Source organism: Drosophila navojoa, chromosome 2 (genome assembly GCF_054131105.1).
Source record: "Drosophila navojoa isolate 15081-1374.11 chromosome 2, UAZ_NAV_1.0, whole genome shotgun sequence".
Taxonomy (NCBI): domain Eukaryota; kingdom Metazoa; phylum Arthropoda; class Insecta; order Diptera; family Drosophilidae; genus Drosophila; species Drosophila navojoa.
The window spans coordinates 12,291,626-12,310,228 of NC_142890.1; the positions used below are offsets into that span (position 1 = coordinate 12,291,626).

Here is an 18,603-nt window from a genome sequence, read left to right on the forward strand (position 1 = left end):
CTCACATTTACAGCACTGTTCCACAAAGTATTAGCAACACTGACGGGAGACAGCTCACCAAAATTCTGCCTGCAGAGTGCAGTGATTTTACTTTGCATTTTCGTTTAAATTTTATACTTATTATTTGGCTTATAGAAATAAAACGTGTACAGCTACATGTAATTCGACATTACGCGATTTTTGTGCAACAACTTATATATGCATACGTAATATATATACGTCCCAAATAAAGGAAAAAACTAGTTTTGTCTGCCAGCAACTTGGCAAGTTTGTGTGAAAAATTCCAAAGCAGAGAATTAAGTTAAAATGGTTGATAAATTTATTAGCATGTGGAGAGTGCGCGAGTTGGCTGACAAAGTGTAAGTTCTACAACATAATTAGTATACATAAAAGTGGAGTATACTAAGAGATAACAACAATAAAAGACGCATAAGTAAAAGGGGGACTCCAGCACTCCCACGCCCTTCGCCAACAACAACTCCCCACCCCCCAGTACCTGTCTCTTTCAATACACAGGTGCTACAAATGCAGTCGTGCCAAAAGTGATATAGTTTTGCTCAGTCTCCACGTTTATGGAAGAGCGATTAACGCTGGGCTTTGTTTGCTGTTGGCTGCTTTTATTGTATTCAAGGTTGTTCGTTTTATCGAGACTTGATTGTACGTTCGAGCTCATTTCACAGTAGTAATACCAATTCTCACATACACCTGCACTCGAATATTATAAGTACACGCATACATATACATATGTATATATATTTTATCAAGAAAAACATTTTGTTTGCTTAACGGTGTGCCCCAAAATAAGATATGCATTCCAGCTGTGCTGACATTCGTGCTTCCACTTGACTTTCCAGTGAAATTCCAATTCCAATTACGAGCGCTTATTATTATTAATTACTATCTTTTATCATAATTTACTATCGATGTCATTTGAGTGTTCTGTGCGTGTTCAAACTTTCAATTTTCTCCACAAATGTGGAGACCATTTCCGCTTTGTCGATTGTTTGGCTGTCCCAATTTAATTGGTATAGTAGCCGTAATTTTCTCGGTGCATTGTCCAAGTCCGTTAGGTGCTTATCTCCAACTGATAAGGTGCAATTGTGTCAATTCACACTTTTAGTATCATGTTAACAATTATGAAACAAGTGGATAAGCTCTAATCATTAAGACGGGCTGAACTAAAATTTACTTTTTAATATTAAATAAGCTTCAATTTATGACCTTAGCGTAGAAAGAGATGAATCCGAGATTATGCCCTCATATATTTATCCTATGAATTAAAAGCTCTGGAGCTCACAACGCCCGGCTAATTAATAGTTATTGTTAGTCAATTTGCCTATATTTTAGTTTATAACAGATTGCAAATAAAATATGAATAAACAAAAAATATGCGGGCTTTTGTTTGTTTTGAGTTTAGGTCGTATAAATTCAACGTTATTTTTAGTGGATTGTGCAGTTTAGAGCATGCCTCGGCTGTAACTGTTTTTCCTTGATTAATAATTAATGGTAATATTCGTGCAGCACCAATGTCGTAATGAACTACACAGAAATAGAGGGCAAGGTGCGCGAGGCGACGAACGACGATCCCTGGGGTCCAACAGGTCCGCTCATGCAGGAGCTGGCGCACGCTACATTCTCCTATGAGACCTTTCCGGAAGTCATGTCCATGCTTTGGAAACGTATGCTGCAGGACAACAAAACCAATTGGAGACGGACGTACAAGGTAAAGCAAATAAATATTTGTGTGCTTTCATATGCTAATTTATTTATACACTTTAAGAGCTTGTTGCTGTTGAATTATTTGGTACGCAATGGTTCGGAGCGCGTGGTGACGTCGTCGCGGGAGCACATCTATGATCTGCGTTCATTGGAGAATTATACGTTTACGGACGAAGGCGGCAAGGATCAGGGTATTAATGTTAGGCATAAGGTACGAGAGCTTATAGACTTTATTCAAGATGATGATCGTTTGCGCGAGGAGCGCAAAAAAGCCAAAAAGAATAAGGACAAGTATATTGGTATGAGCAGTGATGCCATGGGCTCCCGCAGCGGTGGCTACAGCGGATACAGTGGGGGCGGCGGCGGCGGCAGCGGAGGATACAACGACGGGGATTGGCGCAGCAATCGCGGGGACAATTGGTGTAAGCAATTTGTCTATAATATTAAACAGTATTGTATTTCTCGATGTTTGTTGAATTGTTGCAAATTTAGATTCCGATAAGAGCTCTGCGGACCGTTATGAGGACGAGGATACTCAATATGATGGCGAGCGTGAAGGTTCCGACAGTGATTCACCCAGTCCCAGGTAAGTTGTCTCATAATTTGTTTTGATTATGTGTTAATAAAGTTTGTCTTCGCTTTTAGGCGCAACTATCGGTACAATGATCGTGCCAGTCCCGCTGAGGTGGCTGTTGAGAGCAAGCCAACAAACCTCAACATGAACATACGCTCAAAGGCGGTCAGCTCGCCGGTGTCCAAGCAGCCCACATCCGCTGGCACCTCAAAGCAGCCGCCACCACAAAAGAAAATCAATTTGGGTGCTGCGGCTAACTTTGGCAAGACGCCGAACGCGGCCGGCATTCACTCGCCTACGCATCGCGACACGCCCACTACAAATAGCGTTGATCTAATGGGCGGCGGTTCGCCCAGCAACAACAATAACAAGAGCAATACACCGATTAACAACAATGATTTGCTGGATGATCTATTCAAGACGTGTTCAACGAGCCCAGTACAGCAGTCGCCGAAAGTCGAGAAGACGCTTAATAGCGCCGCTGTTATTATTGATGACGACGATGACTTCAATCCGCGTGCTGCTGATGCTGCTCCCACGCAAGAGTTTGGTGATTTTGCGGCTGCTTTTGGCAGCGGCTCAATGCCACCTTCGACGGGCATAGTGCCGCCGCCAAGCAATGAAGAGTTTGCGGACTTTGAGGCATTCCAGAGCTCTAGTGCTGCGACGGTGTCATCCACATCGGTACTGGACGGCAACCTATTGACGACTGCGACGCCAGCTAACGATGCCTTTGACCTATTCAACACCCCAGCGCCAGCAGGAACGGCAACGGCAACAACAGCCACAGATCTGCTGGCCGGATTGGGTGATTTGTCGATTCATCAGAGCATGCCAATGGGTGAGTTTATATATACTAAGTTAATATATATAATTGGATATCTGGACGCGCATTAGGATTCGTTCTAGCGTAGATTACTTTACTTAATTTAGTGGGCGTCAATCAAACGTTTTGCATGACAGCGCGATTTGTGTATCAAAGAAAGTCCAGCCTCTATCTCTCGCTCCTTATCTCCCCCCTAATCTCTGTAACTCATGTCGCTAAGCTAGCTACCACACATAACGGTCAACATAATCCAATCGGATGCACTCGTTCTCTTTTTCTTCCTTTCCGCTCCAATGCAGCTGTTGAAATTCCGCACGTCGCAAAGGCGTCGCTGCCGCCGCCATCGGAATCAATACGCCTGACCCTATCGAAGGCCATTGCAAGCCTACGAGATTTGCCACGCGTACAGAGCGCCGCCGATGTCAGCTATGTGGCTGCCACATTGCGTCAATTACACAGCGCTGGCGCTTTGCCCGGTTACACGACGCCAGAGCAACTCGTGGGGCTCGATTGCCGTGTGGTTGACTGGTCGCAACTGGCAGACGATGAGTTTGCAGCGCTGCTCGCCCAGCTTGGCAGACTATTCACACGGGATTGGCCCCGGCCCACAGATGATGTGGATGTTCTAAATATGTTTAAATTGGATTACAGCTTCGGATATGTGGACGTTTCATTTGAGACGCTGCAACAGCAACTGGAACGGGTGCCCGGCACAGCTGCCTCCATGCTCGCCGCCCTTGTGCAGGATCAGAGCTTGATCTCCGTGTGCTTGCTGCACCTCACACGTCAGCGTGGAGCGTTAATGCAACGATTTGCGCGCACCATTAAAGTGCTGCCCGAGCGGCTGGTGGACGAACATGATGAGCGGACTCTGCAGTTCATACAACTGTTGATTGGGCTGCCTGGCCTGGTGGCCAACAAGGTGGGACGACAGTTGCCTCCAATATTTGCGACGATCGCTTACGGACGCCTGCTCCTGCGCCATTGGATCAGAGCTGTGTATTTTGTGCTGCAGTGCGAGGAACCGGCTGGATACTTTGATCTAAGTCCGTTTAGCTGGATGCTCTCACGCGTGCTTAACAATTATTTTGAGGCTGCCACATTGGAGAAGCTAATGCGCGTGCTGGAAGATCTTGCGGTTCCACCGAGGTCACGCAGCGTGTTGCAACAAATCTTACATCACCTGGAGCCAGCGGCCTGTTTTAAAGTGGCACAGTCGGCGCTCAATGCTGAGCTTAATCTTTACGTGCTGCTGGGACCCGGTGCACTGGAGCAGCCACATTGGCAGCATTGCTTGCTCCAGAAGCTGCCGCTGCAGCGTGCGCCCACAGAGAATGGACCACTCTGCACTTTAGTGGGGTATCTCGCCGTGACGGCAGCCGCGGAGCTGCAGGTGCTTTTTAACCAGCTGCTGGGCATGTGGTCCAAGCGAATCACCCTACAAAAGCTGAGCAGCCAGGAGCATGTGGCCATATGCAAGCTGCTGGTGCTGGCTGGCAAAGAATGTAATGTCAACATGCAAGAGGAGCGCAAGCGGCTGCTGCACGAGGGAATGACTCATCATCTGCAGTCGCCCGACAAGGTGCAGCGTTATCTGGGCATGAAGACGGTGGAGCTGCTGTATAACAACATGCTAACTGTAGAGGCGAAAGAGGAGGATCGACTGAAATTTGATTACGCTGCTATGCAGGAAACGCCACATTGGCATCTCATCGAGGAGCTTGAAATGCTGGCGAACTTCAAGTATCCCGGCAAGGAGCAATTAGATGAGAGGCCCAGTCAAAAGCTGCTGCAACGCCTCGAGCTGCATATGGCTCAGCTAATGGAGGACGAGGAGCAACAGCTCCGCCCACCAATTGTGCCGTCGCCTGCTAAAGATACTGCTAAAATGCAACTGGACCTGGACTCGGACGACGATGATTCACCAACCCTGCCGCTCGACGAGGATGACGAGGATGATCTGAAACCATATGACATGTCCAATGACATTTCCAACAGCCTGGAACAGCGACCCAAGTTTGTGCTCGACCTACTCCACCTGCTGCGCACCAAGGTGGCCAATTATGAGATCTTTGAAGGTGCCATGGCCACAGCTGAGCAACTGATACGCAGCCAACTGGCGCAGCAGGACGGCAAGCTGGCTCTTGAGCTGATGGAGCTGTTCATCGGCCTTGATATGCAGTACTATTTCGAGGACTTTGACGGCACCCGGTTCCGTTGCTGTGTGGCCATCTGTGTAGCTAAGCCCGGTGCCTGTGCGGAGCTGCTCTGTCGCATGTTCCACACGGACAACACGCGGTACGCGGCCAATGTCCGCATTCTCATACTACAGGTATTGGCTGCAGCAGCCAAGGAGCTAGCCGATGATGAGCTTCAGTTGGCAGCTGACCAACAGGCTCTGGACATTGTGCCGCCCGTAGCCAAGCAGCCTCGCAAATTCAAGCTGCAGTCTGACAACGAGGCTGATGACCGGCTGGCGGCGGCGCAGCGCATCATACGCGAACGCTTGCGGTCCAAGACGAAGCGTTATGTGAGCAAGAGGGCAACGCCGGACAGCAAGGCTAAGGTCAATCCCTTCCATGCCGTTGCCGGCACATTCTTCTTTGGCCTGGTGCGTGGCCAGCGCACGCGTCAAATGCTCTATGTGAAATATGAGAATATTTCGCATGACATCGATACCCAGCTGCTGGTCAACATGCTGCACACGCTGGCCGTGCTGGTCCTGTGCGCCCAGAACTGCCCGCTGCAGCCGGCGATGACGCGCGAGGTCTTCGACCTGTGCGTCTTTGTGCGCTTCAACGCCGAGGCACGAGTGCGTTCGGCTACGCTGCAACTATTGGGCATAGCTCTGGTTGCCACGCCTACCCACCTGTTGAGTGCCCATTTTGCTGAATCTCTCATCGAGCTCAAGCGTTGGCTGGATGAGCTTGTGCGCTCACCCCTCGTGGGTGGTGAATCATCCGACGAGTGCCGCGAGCTCGCCCAACAGATTCTGGGCATATGCGACAAGCTATTCGATACAGCGAACTTTGGGCAGGCCGCTTAGTTAGATAAGCTGAAATATTTTATGCTATATTATTTAATAGATAATTAAGTGAAAATTAAAAAATTATGAATCGGGTTTAATTTTAGTATTACTAATGTTTCATATTGACACGAATCCAATTTAAAAATTTTCGTTTTGCCGAGTCAAAGATTTTCCACATTATGAATTTTTGCTAAGAAGAAATGTTTTTCGAATATTGGCAACAAGTTTGACTTGAACTGCACAAGAAATTGGGTAGTCTTAAACCAGTTTCTATACACAACTATATGCGTTACTCTGTTAAAAAGAACTAATAACTTAAACTATACTTTATACGTCATATGTATTAAGACTAAACTAAATTAATTCAAGACATGTCATATAAAATTGGGAATTGCATTAAGAAGAGATTTAATGGAACTTCAAACACATTAGATATAATCATACACGGACTTAGTGTTTTAATATCCGCCGTTAGTTCTACATATATCATATATCGTATACTCTCCATAATAAATATGTTGATAAATTTGAATAATTCGAAATAAAACCAAAAGTAAAGCCAAAAAAAAAACCTTGCAATACTTTTTGGAATCTCAACACTTTGTGCTATATGCACGAAGAATACATATGTATATAGCTCGATATATAGATCGTTAGCAGTGTTATTATAACGGATATTATTTGAACAAATATTTCTATTTATTTCTATTCCTTTTTTTCCCCTTTTTGACAATTTTTATTGCAAACGCACAATTTGGATATCATTTGTAAATTATATATATATTCTTGTGATCAACTCAAATATCGACCATATATATATGTATGTATGTATGTACATATATTTGTATAAATAACTGAAAGCTTTTCTCAATATACCGGGCATTGTGCCACAGCCGCGGACACACTAGGTAAACAAATACCAAATAACATCAACAACAACAACAACAACAACAACAACAATTGTTTACAGTTACAAAACAATTGTTTATGCAACTGCACTTAGCTGATTGAATTAGCTGCGCCTGTTTAACAACAAATGCTTCCAATCAACACACACACACACGCACACACCCATCACATAATTAACTTCTTTAACAATTAGACGCACACACACACACACACACACCATTGCTTTTCTGTATCTCTTATGCCTATACTATTAGATGCCTTAGATTATGATTTGCATATACCTCAACTGATCCGAAACTGTCTGTGCGCTCTTTGCAGATAACATGTTGCCGCCAATTGCTGCTGTCGCCGGCGACAACCTGTTGCAGCCGATGTGCGTATCCAACAAAAGCAACAACAATAATAATAATAATAATAGCAACAACAACATCAATACAAATGGCGCCACGACTTCGGCCAGCACACAGCCCACAAATGTGGGTGCCACTTGGTCGGGCAACCTGAAGGCCGGCAATTTGAACATTGATCTGGACAATCTGTTGATAAGCAAATCGGCCAAATCGAACACGCCGGCACCGTCAATGAATACGCTGAAAACGCAGAGTCCGGCCCGGACGCAGGCGCCGCTGAATGTGCAAACTGGTGGCGGATTCGGTGGGCTCGCGCCTTCGCCACTGACCAGCCCCAATTTGTTTGGGGCGCCGCAACAAAACATTCCACATATGCAGGCACAGCCAGCAGCATTTGCCAATTTCGGTGCGTTCCAGCAACAACAACAACCACAACAGCAGCAGCAGCAGCATCACAACAGCAATAATAATTCCTCAGCGTTTGATTTGTTCCAATGATATTTATTAGCCTAATGACGTTCCACACACACACACACACACAAAGACACTAACACATCACACACCCACACACACACACTCTATGCTATCCCCCCTTTGTATTAAATGTGAAAACTCTGATTATCTGTTGCAAAATCGTTTGTTAAATCAAATTATAATTCCAATTGTATTAATATTATGATTATGAAGCGTGGCTCCCATTGATTTCCCTCCTTGAAATTCCAAAACCTACCCAAAACCGAAAATATAAATTTCATATCCGTCCTGTTGTCACCACTCGGAATTTAAATACGTTTGTGTGTTTAAATGTTCGTCAGAAATGCAATAAAATATATAATTAATAATGGTTGTACTAAATCGATATTTAGCACAACAGTAGGAAAGATGGACGGTTGAATTATCATTGAAATTGTTACAAAAAAAATAAAAATTATTAATATAAAATAAATTAGCAATAATTAAACAATTATGTGTATGTATATAAAACGAATGTGTGAAAATAAAGAATGAAATCAAAAACTATGCGGCTCTGTTTAAAATTTGATTGATTGTTTATTAAGTTGGGGTATCATGAAATACAGAAAAGAATTGTAAGTAAAATAATAGAATTTCAACTTAAGACTAAAAAACTAAGCAATGGGTGGAATGCCTTATGGGCATTGGTGTATGTGTTTACGCCTCCACGGCTTGCTTGTTCTTGTTCTTCTTCTTTTTCTTCTTCTTGGGCTCTCCGTCAGCCTCAGCATTGCCATTATCCGCCGCCTCATCGCCGGCTACGGCTACGCCATTACCATTACTGGTGCCATTTGTGTCAGCCTCTGCCTGACGTTTCTTCTTCTTGTTCTTCTTCTTCTCGGATTGTGGGGCATCGGCGATCTCTTGGCCAGCCGCCTCTATGGCCTCCTTCATGACCTCAATATTCTTGCGGGGCACATCACCGGACTCGTAGAATTTCAGACGATCTTCCACTTGTTGCTTTAGCGACTCGCCAAAGACGCTAGTCGGCTGCTCCAGGAAGCAATCGATCCGAGAGGCGATCGAGCATTTATTGGCCAGAAAACGCGAGATGCGTCCCTTATTCTTGAGGCCAGCACGGCCAATGAACGACGAATGATAGATCAAACCGTATTTGGGCGTATTGGAGCGCGTCTTAAGCGCACGGAAAAGTGCCTTCTCAGCGCCCAGAATTTGTACTGTCGACGCGGGATACTTGGCCAGATTTGTCAAGCTGCCGGCATGTGAAATAAGGCGGGCGCCCACCTGATCGCCTATGAGCGACTGCAGGTTGGGGGCAACCAAGTTCATTTTGTTGTGCAAATAGGTGGAAAGCTTTTTGCGGTACTCCGAGAGTTTCACGACACGCTCGGCAAACATCTCAATGTTCATCAGATCCACAATAGATATATCCATGCCCATGGACATTTTTCCAGCATCGATTATAGCCTGAGCTTTGGCAGAGTCCATAACAATCTGCTCCAGATCTTCAAGCTTGTCCTGAGTTAGATCCTTTCGGTCTTTGATAAATTTGGCTGCCTTGGCAAACATATAATTGTCTGGAACAATTTTGACCAGTTCTGGGAAGTGGTAGGAGTACCACTCGCGTATCCGCATGGAGAACGTGTTAACATCCTTATCTAGCTGATCCAGCAGCGCTATTGACTGAATGATCATGTTGTCTGATCGATGGACATTAAACTTGACCTTGGCACGGGAGTAGCTGTGTCCCAGACCGAGTTGTGCCACTCCAGCTGACTTGTCAGTGAAGCCTGAAAAGATTGCTATTAGTTACTGAAAAATCTATAAAATGGCCAATTGATTTACCTTTTACCAGCTTGGCAAAGTGGAAGCGAATACCTCGCAATATCTCAGGCACCACACCAAAATGACTGCACGCAACGCCGATGGATTCTGTAATGGCAGCTCCCAGCTTGGCATCTGCAATGCCTAGGGTGCACTTCTTCTTCTTTAGCTTGGCAAAGAAGTCATCAAGGAAATGCAGCAAATCCTCCGGCACAATGCCCTCAGATATGGCATTAATGTTCTCGAGGGCCGCAATCGCCGTCTTGAACGGCGCAAATCCCGCCAGTTTTACAATGGAATTGAACTTCGAAAGGTCCGTGACGGAGGACTCGACTTGCGGTAGGAACATGGACACCTCCTCGAACTCCTTAACGGAGAATAGCGCATAGCCTGCTGCATGCTCGTAAAGCACGTACAGATTCGACTGTAAATGTAAGAAAACACATATCAACACATAAAATTTACAGAAACTTTAGTTTCATTTAGCCATTTTTTTCCACGTTGTCTCGAGCCCACTCCCGCAGGGTCTTATACTTAGGTTAGTTATATGTATAAGACACAGTTTTCAACTTTACCAATTGCAAATTGAATCGACTATATTTTTAATATAATTACCATATTTAAGGCGATAATATGCCGTCAAATAATAAAGAAAATATCAATATTTCACGGGACGGCAAGGCGCGTTGTTTTTCCACGTGCTAAACAGAAAGACCAGTGTTTACACACTTCAATTTTTAAGTGTACCACCACATCGAACGTCGACATTTCCGAACATGTGGCAACACAATCCCTTTATCATCAATTTAATCGCGAGTGCATAACATGATTAGTATATCGTATATCGAGTTCGAAATATCGATGTTGTCGGTGTTTATTGCCAGCCCTACACAGTGCCCTGCCAACAATTTCTTGGATTGGAAATAATTATAATTACCATCAGATTTATATTTATATTTTGTATTCCAAATCGTCCAAGACGGTTAACTTACAGGAAATAACTATATTGCTAAAGAGGTTGTCGACAAGTTTACCTTCGTGGCAAGTGAACGGCAACAATAACTGCATGGCAATGGAATTTTTGTTGTAAGTATATATACATGCAAATGTATGTAGTAACTGAATCACATATGTATGTACAAACAGAAGTACGTATAATGTTCATTTTACATACGCAAGTTTGTATGTCGTATGTCGTGTGAACTGGAAACACTGTTGCACTTGCAACTGAAACAAAGAGCACTACCCTTTCGTGCTTTGTTCAACCAATATTGTGGGTGTGAGTCAGTGGCTCCACCGTTTGTAAGTCGCCTGGGGTTGTTTGTTGTGGCATGCCAATACAAAACAACATTTTGTTTTCTTTTATGTTTGTTGTCTTTAGCGGTTCACGTTCAAGCAAAACGTTTAAACCTAAAAAGAACATACCAGAGGGCACGCATCAATATGATCTCATGAAGCATGCAGCTGCCACACTTGGCTCGGGGAATTTACGCAATGCAGTCGCTCTGCCCGATGGTGAGGATCTCAACGAATGGGTGGCCGTCAACAGTGAGTAGTGCAAAATTAATTAAACCGAGCATAACTAATTGTTTCTCTATTTGTTCCTTATAGCCGTGGATTTTTTCAATCAAATTAATATGCTCTATGGTACAATTACGGAGTTTTGCACAGAAGAAAGCTGTAGTATAATGTCGGCTGGTCCGAAATACGAATACCATTGGGCGGATGGTTTGACTGTGAAGAAGCCCATCAAATGCAGCGCGCCGAAGTATATTGATTATCTAATGACCTGGGTGCAGGATCAATTGGATGACGAAACACTGTTTCCATCAAAAATTGGTGTACCATTTCCAAAGAACTTTCTTGCCTCCGCTAAAACCATACTAAAGCGACTGTTCCGTGTCTATGCGCACATCTATCACCAGCATTTCTCCGAAGTGGTGACGCTGGGCGAGGAGGCCCATTTGAATACGTCCTTTAAGCATTTTATATTCTTTGTCCAAGAGTTCAACCTGATTGAGAGACGCGAACTGGCGCCACTGCAAGAACTGATCGATAAGCTGACGGCAAAGGATGAACGGCAAATATAGGAATCACTGCAATCAGTGGACAATGCGACCACTGTCAATAGCGGCAATAGCTTGCAATTGGACTTGTGATGGGCGGGCGCAACTGCGCTTTACTTTCAATTGCATATTGTTGCTATAGGGATATATATATATATATATATATATATTCATACGCTTTAGTTAGTTACCGCCTTTCCTTTTCTCGTTTATAGCCTTTAAGTTTTGTTCAGTGCTTGATGTGGTCCCACTAAACCTATCCCCGATAGTGTGCTGTTTGCAAACAATATGATGAGCAACATCTACTATATATATTTTTATATGTGACACGTACTTTTAAGAGATATATAAAGCATATTTATATTTATATACATATGTATGTACATTCAAAAAAGCAATCAACATAACAAACAGCACGCAATGATACACTAACAAATCCCGCTTATAAACAATATTCTGTTCACAAAATCTGTGCGTAATTCATTTGTTTACTGTATTGTGTATGTGGTGTGTACGTATTTATTTTATATATCGATCAACAGATGTGAAATCTATTGCATTGCAAGCCTCTAGCAAAGTGAGACGACACTCGATAGCCCCAATAAATGATAATAAACATAGACTTGATAAACATTTTTGATATACTATTTTATACTAATAAAGAAACTGAAAATATAATGAAAGAAAAACCAGGCGTTAAGTTTACTTTATTAATTCAATATTTATATCGAATTGATGATTAATATGTATATTGTATTGTATGTACTTTACCGTTCAATTTAATTCTACGAATGTGAACGATAAGAGAAACCTGAACGCATTTCAGCAAAGCGAAACTAATGATGATGATAAAACATAAATAAATATTTGTGAATATGAAGTGAGCATTGTCTAAAGCTTGAACGGACCATAAAAAAAGCACAACGCCATTTGTACACATTATCGGATTAACAGCCATAATTCGCATACTGAAAGTATTTTTATACTATATACAACATATGTACATATATACATTATTGTAAATATGTTTGCTTGAAATCTTAATTGTATTTAGCTAATCGGACGCTTATCGCTTGACTAGGCTTTTATATTTGCCTTGCTCCACATAGAAGTCGGCGTTCTGTTCGAGCAATCGCTTCCACTTCATAGCCAGCTCTTTGTAACTGGGCCCCTGCCCACCCAAGTCCATTGGCAATTGCTTGCACTTTACCATTGTTCCCTCGCGTCGCACTACGACGCGGGATCGTATCTTAGTCGTCATGAAGACCCTAAAACGACCATATATACATAGATATATTAATGTTTTCATATATATAATTATAAAAGCCTTCTATCGGACTCACCGAAATGTATTTAAAAATAGGTTAACGTGACGCGGGGCATTGGTGAATTCCAAAATCTTGGGCTGACATGGATATGCCGTCCAACTCTCAACGGAACGCTTAATGAGCTTGGGATTCAGCTGCAGTGCATGACCCAATTGGACACCCTGCATATCCATGATGGCAACGATGCCGCGAGCACAGTTGTCTGGCTCAAACTTTAATAGCAAATCCAATATCATTTTGCTTGTCTATAAGAAGGGCAAAGATTAGCAACTATTGCATATTTGTGTATATGTATGTTGTATACCTTAAACACATTGTTCTGACTATGGCGCTTGGGATCGTGCGCTGCCGTCCGTATAATAACAACCTTCCGCTGTTGATCGTCGACCCCATCGACGGGCAAAAAGACGCCCAATGTGAGCAGTTCCTGTATTTCGGGCAACATGGGATCGCAATTGTCAAACCATTCGGTACGCTCGGCCCGCATTTGGTAAAATGTTTTTAGTTTCATTTTGGCGCGTTCAACATCGAATTTGCAGGTGCGCAAGAAAAAGTGCAAACTGTCATAGGCCTTACATCCATTTATATACGGATTGGCGTCTAGCCAATCGCTTAGCTCCTGTACCTGCAGCTGCTCCTTTTTCTCTATTGAATCATCCTCCTCTTTCAACAACACATTAAAATCTGGCAGGTCGGCGTCTATACTGTTCTCATATGAGTCCATGTCCGCTGCGGCTGTTGCCGTTTCTGCTGCTGCACTTGCACTGATCGGCCGTCTGTGAGCGACTGTTCATTGCAGTCGTAAGCTTTCGGCACGTACAAAATTAATAGCTTTTGCTTTTGGGCCTAAAGGGCGGAGGGCAAAGCATTTCAATACTGGTCAGTACTGGTAGACAGCCAGCTAAATATAGTTATCCATTAAGCGGCTAAGTGTGCAAAAACACTGCATTTATCTTATATAAAGTGCCCAATCGGATTAGAAACAAAAAACTTTTAGCAAAAATACCGATTCAGCACATTTAAACCGTTGGGATAGGTCAAAAGGCGCGATTAGTTTGCTGAAATAGTGTTGGGTAATTCTATGAATCGTACTGCAGAAAACTTGCTTTGCACTGGGTCGCAAATAAATCTTCAAGTTCTAAATATACTAGACTTCCAAATATTCTCAAATTTAAATTCACTCATTTTTTGCAATTGAAAATAGTAGAAATTATTAAAAATATTTAGTCAGTTCTTAAATAATATATTTTCTAAAAGCAGCATTTTATTTAAAATTTCGCGCAAAGGCAATCGCTTTGTTATCGATAGGCGATTCAAAGCAAATGTAAATATAAAAGAATATTTATTTCTTATGTTTTTGTGGGGTAGCACGTGCGAGCTCGCTTTACAAATTTGTACAAAATAATAATAAAAATGGAGGAGACTGAAGTAATTGTAGACCATATGGAGTGTGATGTTTGTGGTGAGCGCACATTCCAGGAACGCGAAGGCTATTATTACTGTATCGAATGCGGCACTAAGAAGGAGCAGCTACGCGCTGTAGAGATCAGTGCCGAAGACACATTCAACGACCCATCAAAGCACCTCTCCCAGCAAACAATAAAGAAACCCAAAGTAAAGACAGAAGAAAATGACATTACATCGTGGGAGTTTTATAATTATGTGCTGCGGGGGTTTCTGGACGAGCTGCTGAACATGGGCGCCAAGCCAGAGCTCAAGCTAATGACGCTTCAGGTATGGGCCGCCTACATGGCACGCATGGAGGTTGCCTTCAACAAAAACAATGAGATGGGCCTGCCGAAGTTGAATGTGCGGGCTTTAGCCAGGTAAGGACACAGTTCTTTCCTTTCACTTATATTTTTACTTTTATTTCTAATTTTGTTACCCTTTAGTGACGCCCGTATTATTTATAATTACAAAAAGATAAAGCGGAAACGTGAACGCCAACGCCAGGGTAAGCAATTAAAAATGACTGAAACTGGCGATGAGCGCGCCAACTGGCGTGAGTGGAGAAAAACCAAGGTACTCTCAAGTTACAATTTAAACTTTATTTAGCATTTCTTTTATTTCTATCACGACATCATTGGTCCATTGATTAGAAGTAGTACTGGTTGGGATCCAGCAGAGGCAGCAATAGGAAGAAAGTGCGCTGCTTTGGAGTTGCCGGGTCTGAGGACGGTGTGGATGGGGATGCTGCAAGCTTACTTTCGGGCAAGCTATCAGCTTCTACTAAAGCAGCTGTGTAGAAAAATGAATAAATTATCAAATAATAGCTCAGGCACTAAGACTTACCCTCTAGAGGTGCCGCTGATGTAGGCAACGGTGCGTAGACCAGCACTAGAAGTGCTAGGCAGATCAGAGCTAAACGGAGAGACATTTTCCGAAATCTTGTAATTGTAATGTTTCAAGCTAAAATGCTGAACTGAAATGTGTCTTGCTAGGGTGACTATTTATAGTTGAGTCTGAACATTAGCAAACGACTTAACCAATTACCTCAACTAATCAATCATCTGACTATCTAGAGTGAACTGACAACCAATTCTCTCATTTTGTTTTCATGTCTCTAGCGCAAATTGGATGCGTCGGGCTACCAGGTAAAAAAAGGCGCCCAATCGGAATCCACATTGCAAACTAACCAAAGTATACAGCTACAATGGTCAGTGAATGCCCGCAAATCCTTGAAAAAGCAAATGCCGCTCAAGCATCTGGATAAGCATAGTTTGGACAGTTCAGGAAGCATGCTATGCCATGGCCTGCGCCCCAAGGCTAGTCTTCTATGTAATTTTGATCGGCAGATTTATTGTTTGAACATTATCAAATTGTATACTGTGCTGGCCATAGCCCTTAACCAAATTGAGGACGATATACAGTTAACTGATCTAATTAGATTTGTTAATGAGGAGCACCTGACTAGTCGCTATATGTTAAGTTATTTGCCTGAGAGTGTCGCCAGACATGGCAAGACGCTGATGAAGCAATTGGAATTAAATTCTCAGAAGGATAAGTGTGGCTATAAGGTAACTTAAATAGATTTTGTATAAATCTCATAGCTTATAATTGTTATCTTTTATTTCAGTTCTTGCGTACTCAGATTGCAAATATGTCCCGTTTTATAGATATGAATGGTTTCCAAAAGCCGGATCTAGAAGCACTTACCAAGCGGTATGTTCTAGAACTGGATTTACCGCCAGTAATAGCCAGCTATGTTAGCAGCTTAATGGACGTACTGCCACCTACCTTTGATCCCATTTATGGAATTCATGTTTATCCTCGCTATGAGGCTCGAGTCATGGCCTACATTATATATGTCATGAAGCTACTGTTTGGTTTGGATGATGTCAAGGAGCGCGCTATATCGGAATCCGCCATGCTCATTAACAAAGAGCTCCTGAAGCCCACTGATGAGCAGACAGAGCAAGTGCAGCCGCTGTTCGTTTATACCGAATGGATGCAGTTTGTTGAGCTGCGTAAAGTTTTGGTTTCACATTATAACGAAAGTTTCGCACAGCGATTTGGTATTACAACCGGAAATGGGCGCAAGATTGACGACTTTTTGAATAAGGAAAGGAAACAAAAAGAGCATGAATATAACCACAATGAGATGCAAATAACGCCAGCAATGCAGCGCATACATGAGAATATTTGTTTAATTTTTGAGACATTGCTGAAAAATAAATTCGGCGAGTCAAGTAGCGAGAACTTCATGAAGGATCACATCGAATTTCAGCCCAGTTTGACGCCAGCACATAGCTACTTCAAGCGAATTCTCCTATACGCGAGCCAAGCAGAGGAGGGCGAGATGAGCGTACAAATTCCAGACTTCATGAAAGTAGATCACACAGAGCGTCAACTCGAGCCCTTTAAATATCAGACAACAGAATTGGCTCAGCATTTGTCCGTGAGGGGGAAAACGCTGCGTGTGGAGGAGTTGGCGTGTCAGAAGGAATATGAGGAAGTTGGAATATTTCAGATGCTGAAGCGTCCTAAGAATCGCCACAAGGAATGGCGCGCCAATTGCGATATAACTACACAGACTTGGCTGGACGAACTGCGACGGCGGGAGAAGCGACCCAAATTCGAATTCCGACGACCTGTTGCAACTTACGGCCGTCAATATCAAAATAAAATTATGGACTGCGCTGTACGCCGTCAGGCGCTAGAGAGAGATAATCCCTTTTGGAAATTACGCGACTCGCCCAATTATATACTGACTATCGACAATGAGGATGTGTCGCTAAACACTTTAGCTTCCATACAAACATTCGATGAGAACAACATGGATCCGCTGCGTGTGCCACTGAAGATGCCACGTCGTCAGATGCGCCCATTGTCCCAAGAGACTACAGCATCTGCACAACCAAAGCCAGAGGAACCGATTAGAGAGAAGGAAGACGTAAAAGGAGAGAACGAGTTGCTATTGAAAATATCCAATTTCGATTGTTGGCTACTGCATGGATATGTAGCAAGAATAACAGACTCCAGTAAGCAGAAACTCCGTTCGATTTTCCCCTGCTCCTTTCGATGGTTGCTGGAAACATGCGCCGCTACCCTTGGTGTCGAATGGGATGTGGTATACGAGCAGTTATTGGTATTGGAAGTGGTTTTCCATCATGGCATCGAGGATTGGAGCACGCATAGCAGCCACTTGCGACTTAAATATAATATACTAAATAAGGATATCAATTTGTTAACCAAATCTTTTAGAGATATGTGGTAGAAGTGTGTGTTGCAAGACTTCCTAATCTCATACATATTTTTTTTATCACTTAATAACCGACACAAGAATAAACAAGTCGTACAAGCGCGTAACATCAATATGCAAATTAGCGTTTATCAGAAGAATGCCGAGCTGGCGACAGCAGCTACAACAGTAGCCACTCTTCTCTGTAGGGCCCGACTGGAAGATACCCAGAAATCTTCCAATCCCTATCAATCTATAAGCAGTTGATGTATGCTAGTTAGGTACATCGAATTCTTAAATACGGAAGAATAACAGTTGACAAAATACTTAGGTTTTTTCTTCGATTTCCACACAGCTAGGGCAAAATCGAACTAGCAGATGAATATGTTACATACATTTGATCAAAACTATTATACTCTATTTTCAATGAATTTAGGGTATAACAATAATAATAACATCAGTTACTCGCACAAGTTTTGTTTACATTTTACAAACAAGAAAAACAAAATCTTCAAAAAGAAAGAGCACTAACAGCCTCCTCACGGCCGCAGAAACACATGCTTATTGAGAGAGGGGCTCTCTTCTCTCCACATTCTCTTTCACAAACGTATACATGCACACACACACAAACACCCTCTGCAATAGCAGGTGCCGAGCGGCGCTGCAGAGAATGAGACACAGAAATAGAGCGCGTGAGCGTCCGTTTGTTTACAGTGGAACACAGATGGGGAATCGAGCACGATTTTATGAATTAAAATTATTGCTATTGCCAAATTATAACTAATAAATAGTCTATTTAGCCTCGGAACCAGTAATAATAATGT

At 43.0% G+C, this 18,603-nt stretch overlaps 6 protein-coding genes across 7 annotated transcripts; 3 read left to right on the forward strand and 3 right to left on the reverse strand.

Annotated features, from left to right (window-relative positions):
- The first annotated feature begins 11 nt into the window (after positions 1–11).
- Positions 12–8,334, forward strand: lqfR (clathrin interactor lqfR). 2 transcript variants are annotated; one of them, XM_018111765.3, is made up of 6 exons: positions 12–359; positions 1,522–1,723; positions 1,781–2,141; positions 2,212–2,305; positions 2,365–3,134; positions 3,419–6,989. In XM_018111765.3, the coding sequence occupies exons 1-6, from the start codon at positions 307–309 to the stop codon at positions 6,163–6,165; spliced, it is 4,227 nt and encodes a 1,408-aa protein (XP_017967254.1). In that variant the 5' UTR covers positions 12–306; the 3' UTR covers positions 6,166–6,989. The 2 variants fall into 2 exon arrangements, with proteins under 2 accessions (XP_017967254.1, XP_017967256.1); XM_018111767.3 differs by lacking the exon at positions 3,419–6,989 and adding an exon at positions 7,375–8,334 and having other exon boundaries at positions 26–359.
- A 98-nt stretch (positions 8,335–8,432) lies between these two features.
- On the reverse strand, positions 8,433–10,473 carry Nop56 (Nop56 ribonucleoprotein). Its single transcript, XM_018111775.3, has 3 exons — positions 10,320–10,473; positions 9,726–10,128; positions 8,433–9,670 (listed from the first exon to the last, which is right to left on the reverse strand). The coding sequence occupies exons 1-3, from the start codon at positions 10,320–10,322 to the stop codon at positions 8,577–8,579; spliced, it is 1,500 nt and encodes a 499-aa protein (XP_017967264.1). The 5' UTR covers positions 10,323–10,473; the 3' UTR covers positions 8,433–8,576.
- Positions 10,474–10,559: 86 nt separating this feature from the next.
- mats (MOB kinase activator-like 1) lies at positions 10,560–12,238 on the forward strand. Its single transcript, XM_018111783.3, has 3 exons — positions 10,560–10,790; positions 11,086–11,252; positions 11,316–12,238. Exons 1-3 carry the CDS (start codon positions 10,771–10,773, stop codon positions 11,792–11,794), a joined length of 666 nt encoding a protein of 221 aa, XP_017967272.1. The 5' UTR covers positions 10,560–10,770; the 3' UTR covers positions 11,795–12,238.
- pinta (prolonged depolarization afterpotential (PDA) is not apparent) lies at positions 11,086–14,136 on the reverse strand. The gene is made up of 3 exons (XM_018111780.3): positions 13,403–14,136; positions 13,114–13,343; positions 11,086–13,038 (listed from the first exon to the last, which is right to left on the reverse strand). Exons 1-3 carry the CDS (start codon positions 13,820–13,822, stop codon positions 12,837–12,839), a joined length of 852 nt encoding a protein of 283 aa, XP_017967269.1. The 5' UTR covers positions 13,823–14,136; the 3' UTR covers positions 11,086–12,836.
- A 360-nt stretch (positions 14,137–14,496) lies between these two features.
- Positions 14,497–17,913, forward strand: TAF1B (TATA box-binding protein-associated factor RNA polymerase I subunit B). The gene is made up of 4 exons (XM_018111768.3): positions 14,497–14,924; positions 14,991–15,120; positions 15,666–16,115; positions 16,175–17,913. The coding sequence occupies exons 1-4, from the start codon at positions 14,512–14,514 to the stop codon at positions 17,813–17,815; spliced, it is 2,634 nt and encodes an 877-aa protein (XP_017967257.1). The 5' UTR covers positions 14,497–14,511; the 3' UTR covers positions 17,816–17,913.
- LOC108659057 (uncharacterized) lies at positions 15,125–15,551 on the reverse strand. Its single transcript, XM_018111785.3, has 2 exons — positions 15,391–15,551; positions 15,125–15,336 (listed from the first exon to the last, which is right to left on the reverse strand). The coding sequence occupies exons 1-2, from the start codon at positions 15,473–15,475 to the stop codon at positions 15,194–15,196; spliced, it is 228 nt and encodes a 75-aa protein (XP_017967274.1). The 5' UTR covers positions 15,476–15,551; the 3' UTR covers positions 15,125–15,193.
- Positions 17,914–18,603: the final 690 nt, after the last annotated feature.

Bases quoted from the DNA above. Each gene is read 5' to 3' on its own strand.
- Nop56 (XM_018111775.3), bottom strand. The intron at 9,671-9,725 runs GTAAATCAATTG...CAATCTTTTCAG, and splicing joins CTTTGCCAAGCTGGTAAAAG to GCTTCACTGACAAGTCAGCT.
- LOC108659057 (XM_018111785.3), bottom strand. From the start codon at position 15,475: ATGTCTCTCCGTTTAGCTCTGATCTGCCTAGCACTTCTAGTGCTGGTC. The intron at 15,337-15,390 runs GTAAGTCTTAGT...TTTTCTACACAG, and splicing joins ATCAGCGGCACCTCTAGAGG to CTGCTTTAGTAGAAGCTGAT.
- mats (XM_018111783.3), top strand. From the start codon at position 10,771: ATGGCAATGGAATTTTTGTT. The intron at 10,791-11,085 runs GTAAGTATATAT...TGTTGTCTTTAG, and splicing joins ATGGCAATGGAATTTTTGTT to CGGTTCACGTTCAAGCAAAA. The intron at 11,253-11,315 runs GTGAGTAGTGCA...TGTTCCTTATAG, and splicing joins CGAATGGGTGGCCGTCAACA to CCGTGGATTTTTTCAATCAA.
- TAF1B (XM_018111768.3), top strand. From the start codon at position 14,512: ATGGAGGAGACTGAAGTAATTGTAGACCATATGGAGTGTGATGTTTGT. The intron at 14,925-14,990 runs GTAAGGACACAG...GTTACCCTTTAG, and splicing joins AATGTGCGGGCTTTAGCCAG to TGACGCCCGTATTATTTATA. The intron at 15,121-15,665 runs GTACTCTCAAGT...TCATGTCTCTAG, and splicing joins GTGAGTGGAGAAAAACCAAG to CGCAAATTGGATGCGTCGGG.
- lqfR (XM_018111765.3), top strand. From the start codon at position 307: ATGGTTGATAAATTTATTAGCATGTGGAGAGTGCGCGAGTTGGCTGAC. The intron at 1,724-1,780 runs GTAAAGCAAATA...ATACACTTTAAG, and splicing joins ATTGGAGACGGACGTACAAG to AGCTTGTTGCTGTTGAATTA. The intron at 2,306-2,364 runs GTAAGTTGTCTC...CTTCGCTTTTAG, and splicing joins AGTGATTCACCCAGTCCCAG to GCGCAACTATCGGTACAATG.
- pinta (XM_018111780.3), bottom strand. From the start codon at position 13,822: ATGGACTCATATGAGAACAGTATAGACGCCGACCTGCCAGATTTTAAT. The intron at 13,344-13,402 runs GTATACAACATA...CCCTTCTTATAG, and splicing joins GTCAGAACAATGTGTTTAAG to ACAAGCAAAATGATATTGGA. The intron at 13,039-13,113 runs GTGAGTCCGATA...TGGTCGTTTTAG, and splicing joins CTATTTTTAAATACATTTCG to GGTCTTCATGACGACTAAGA.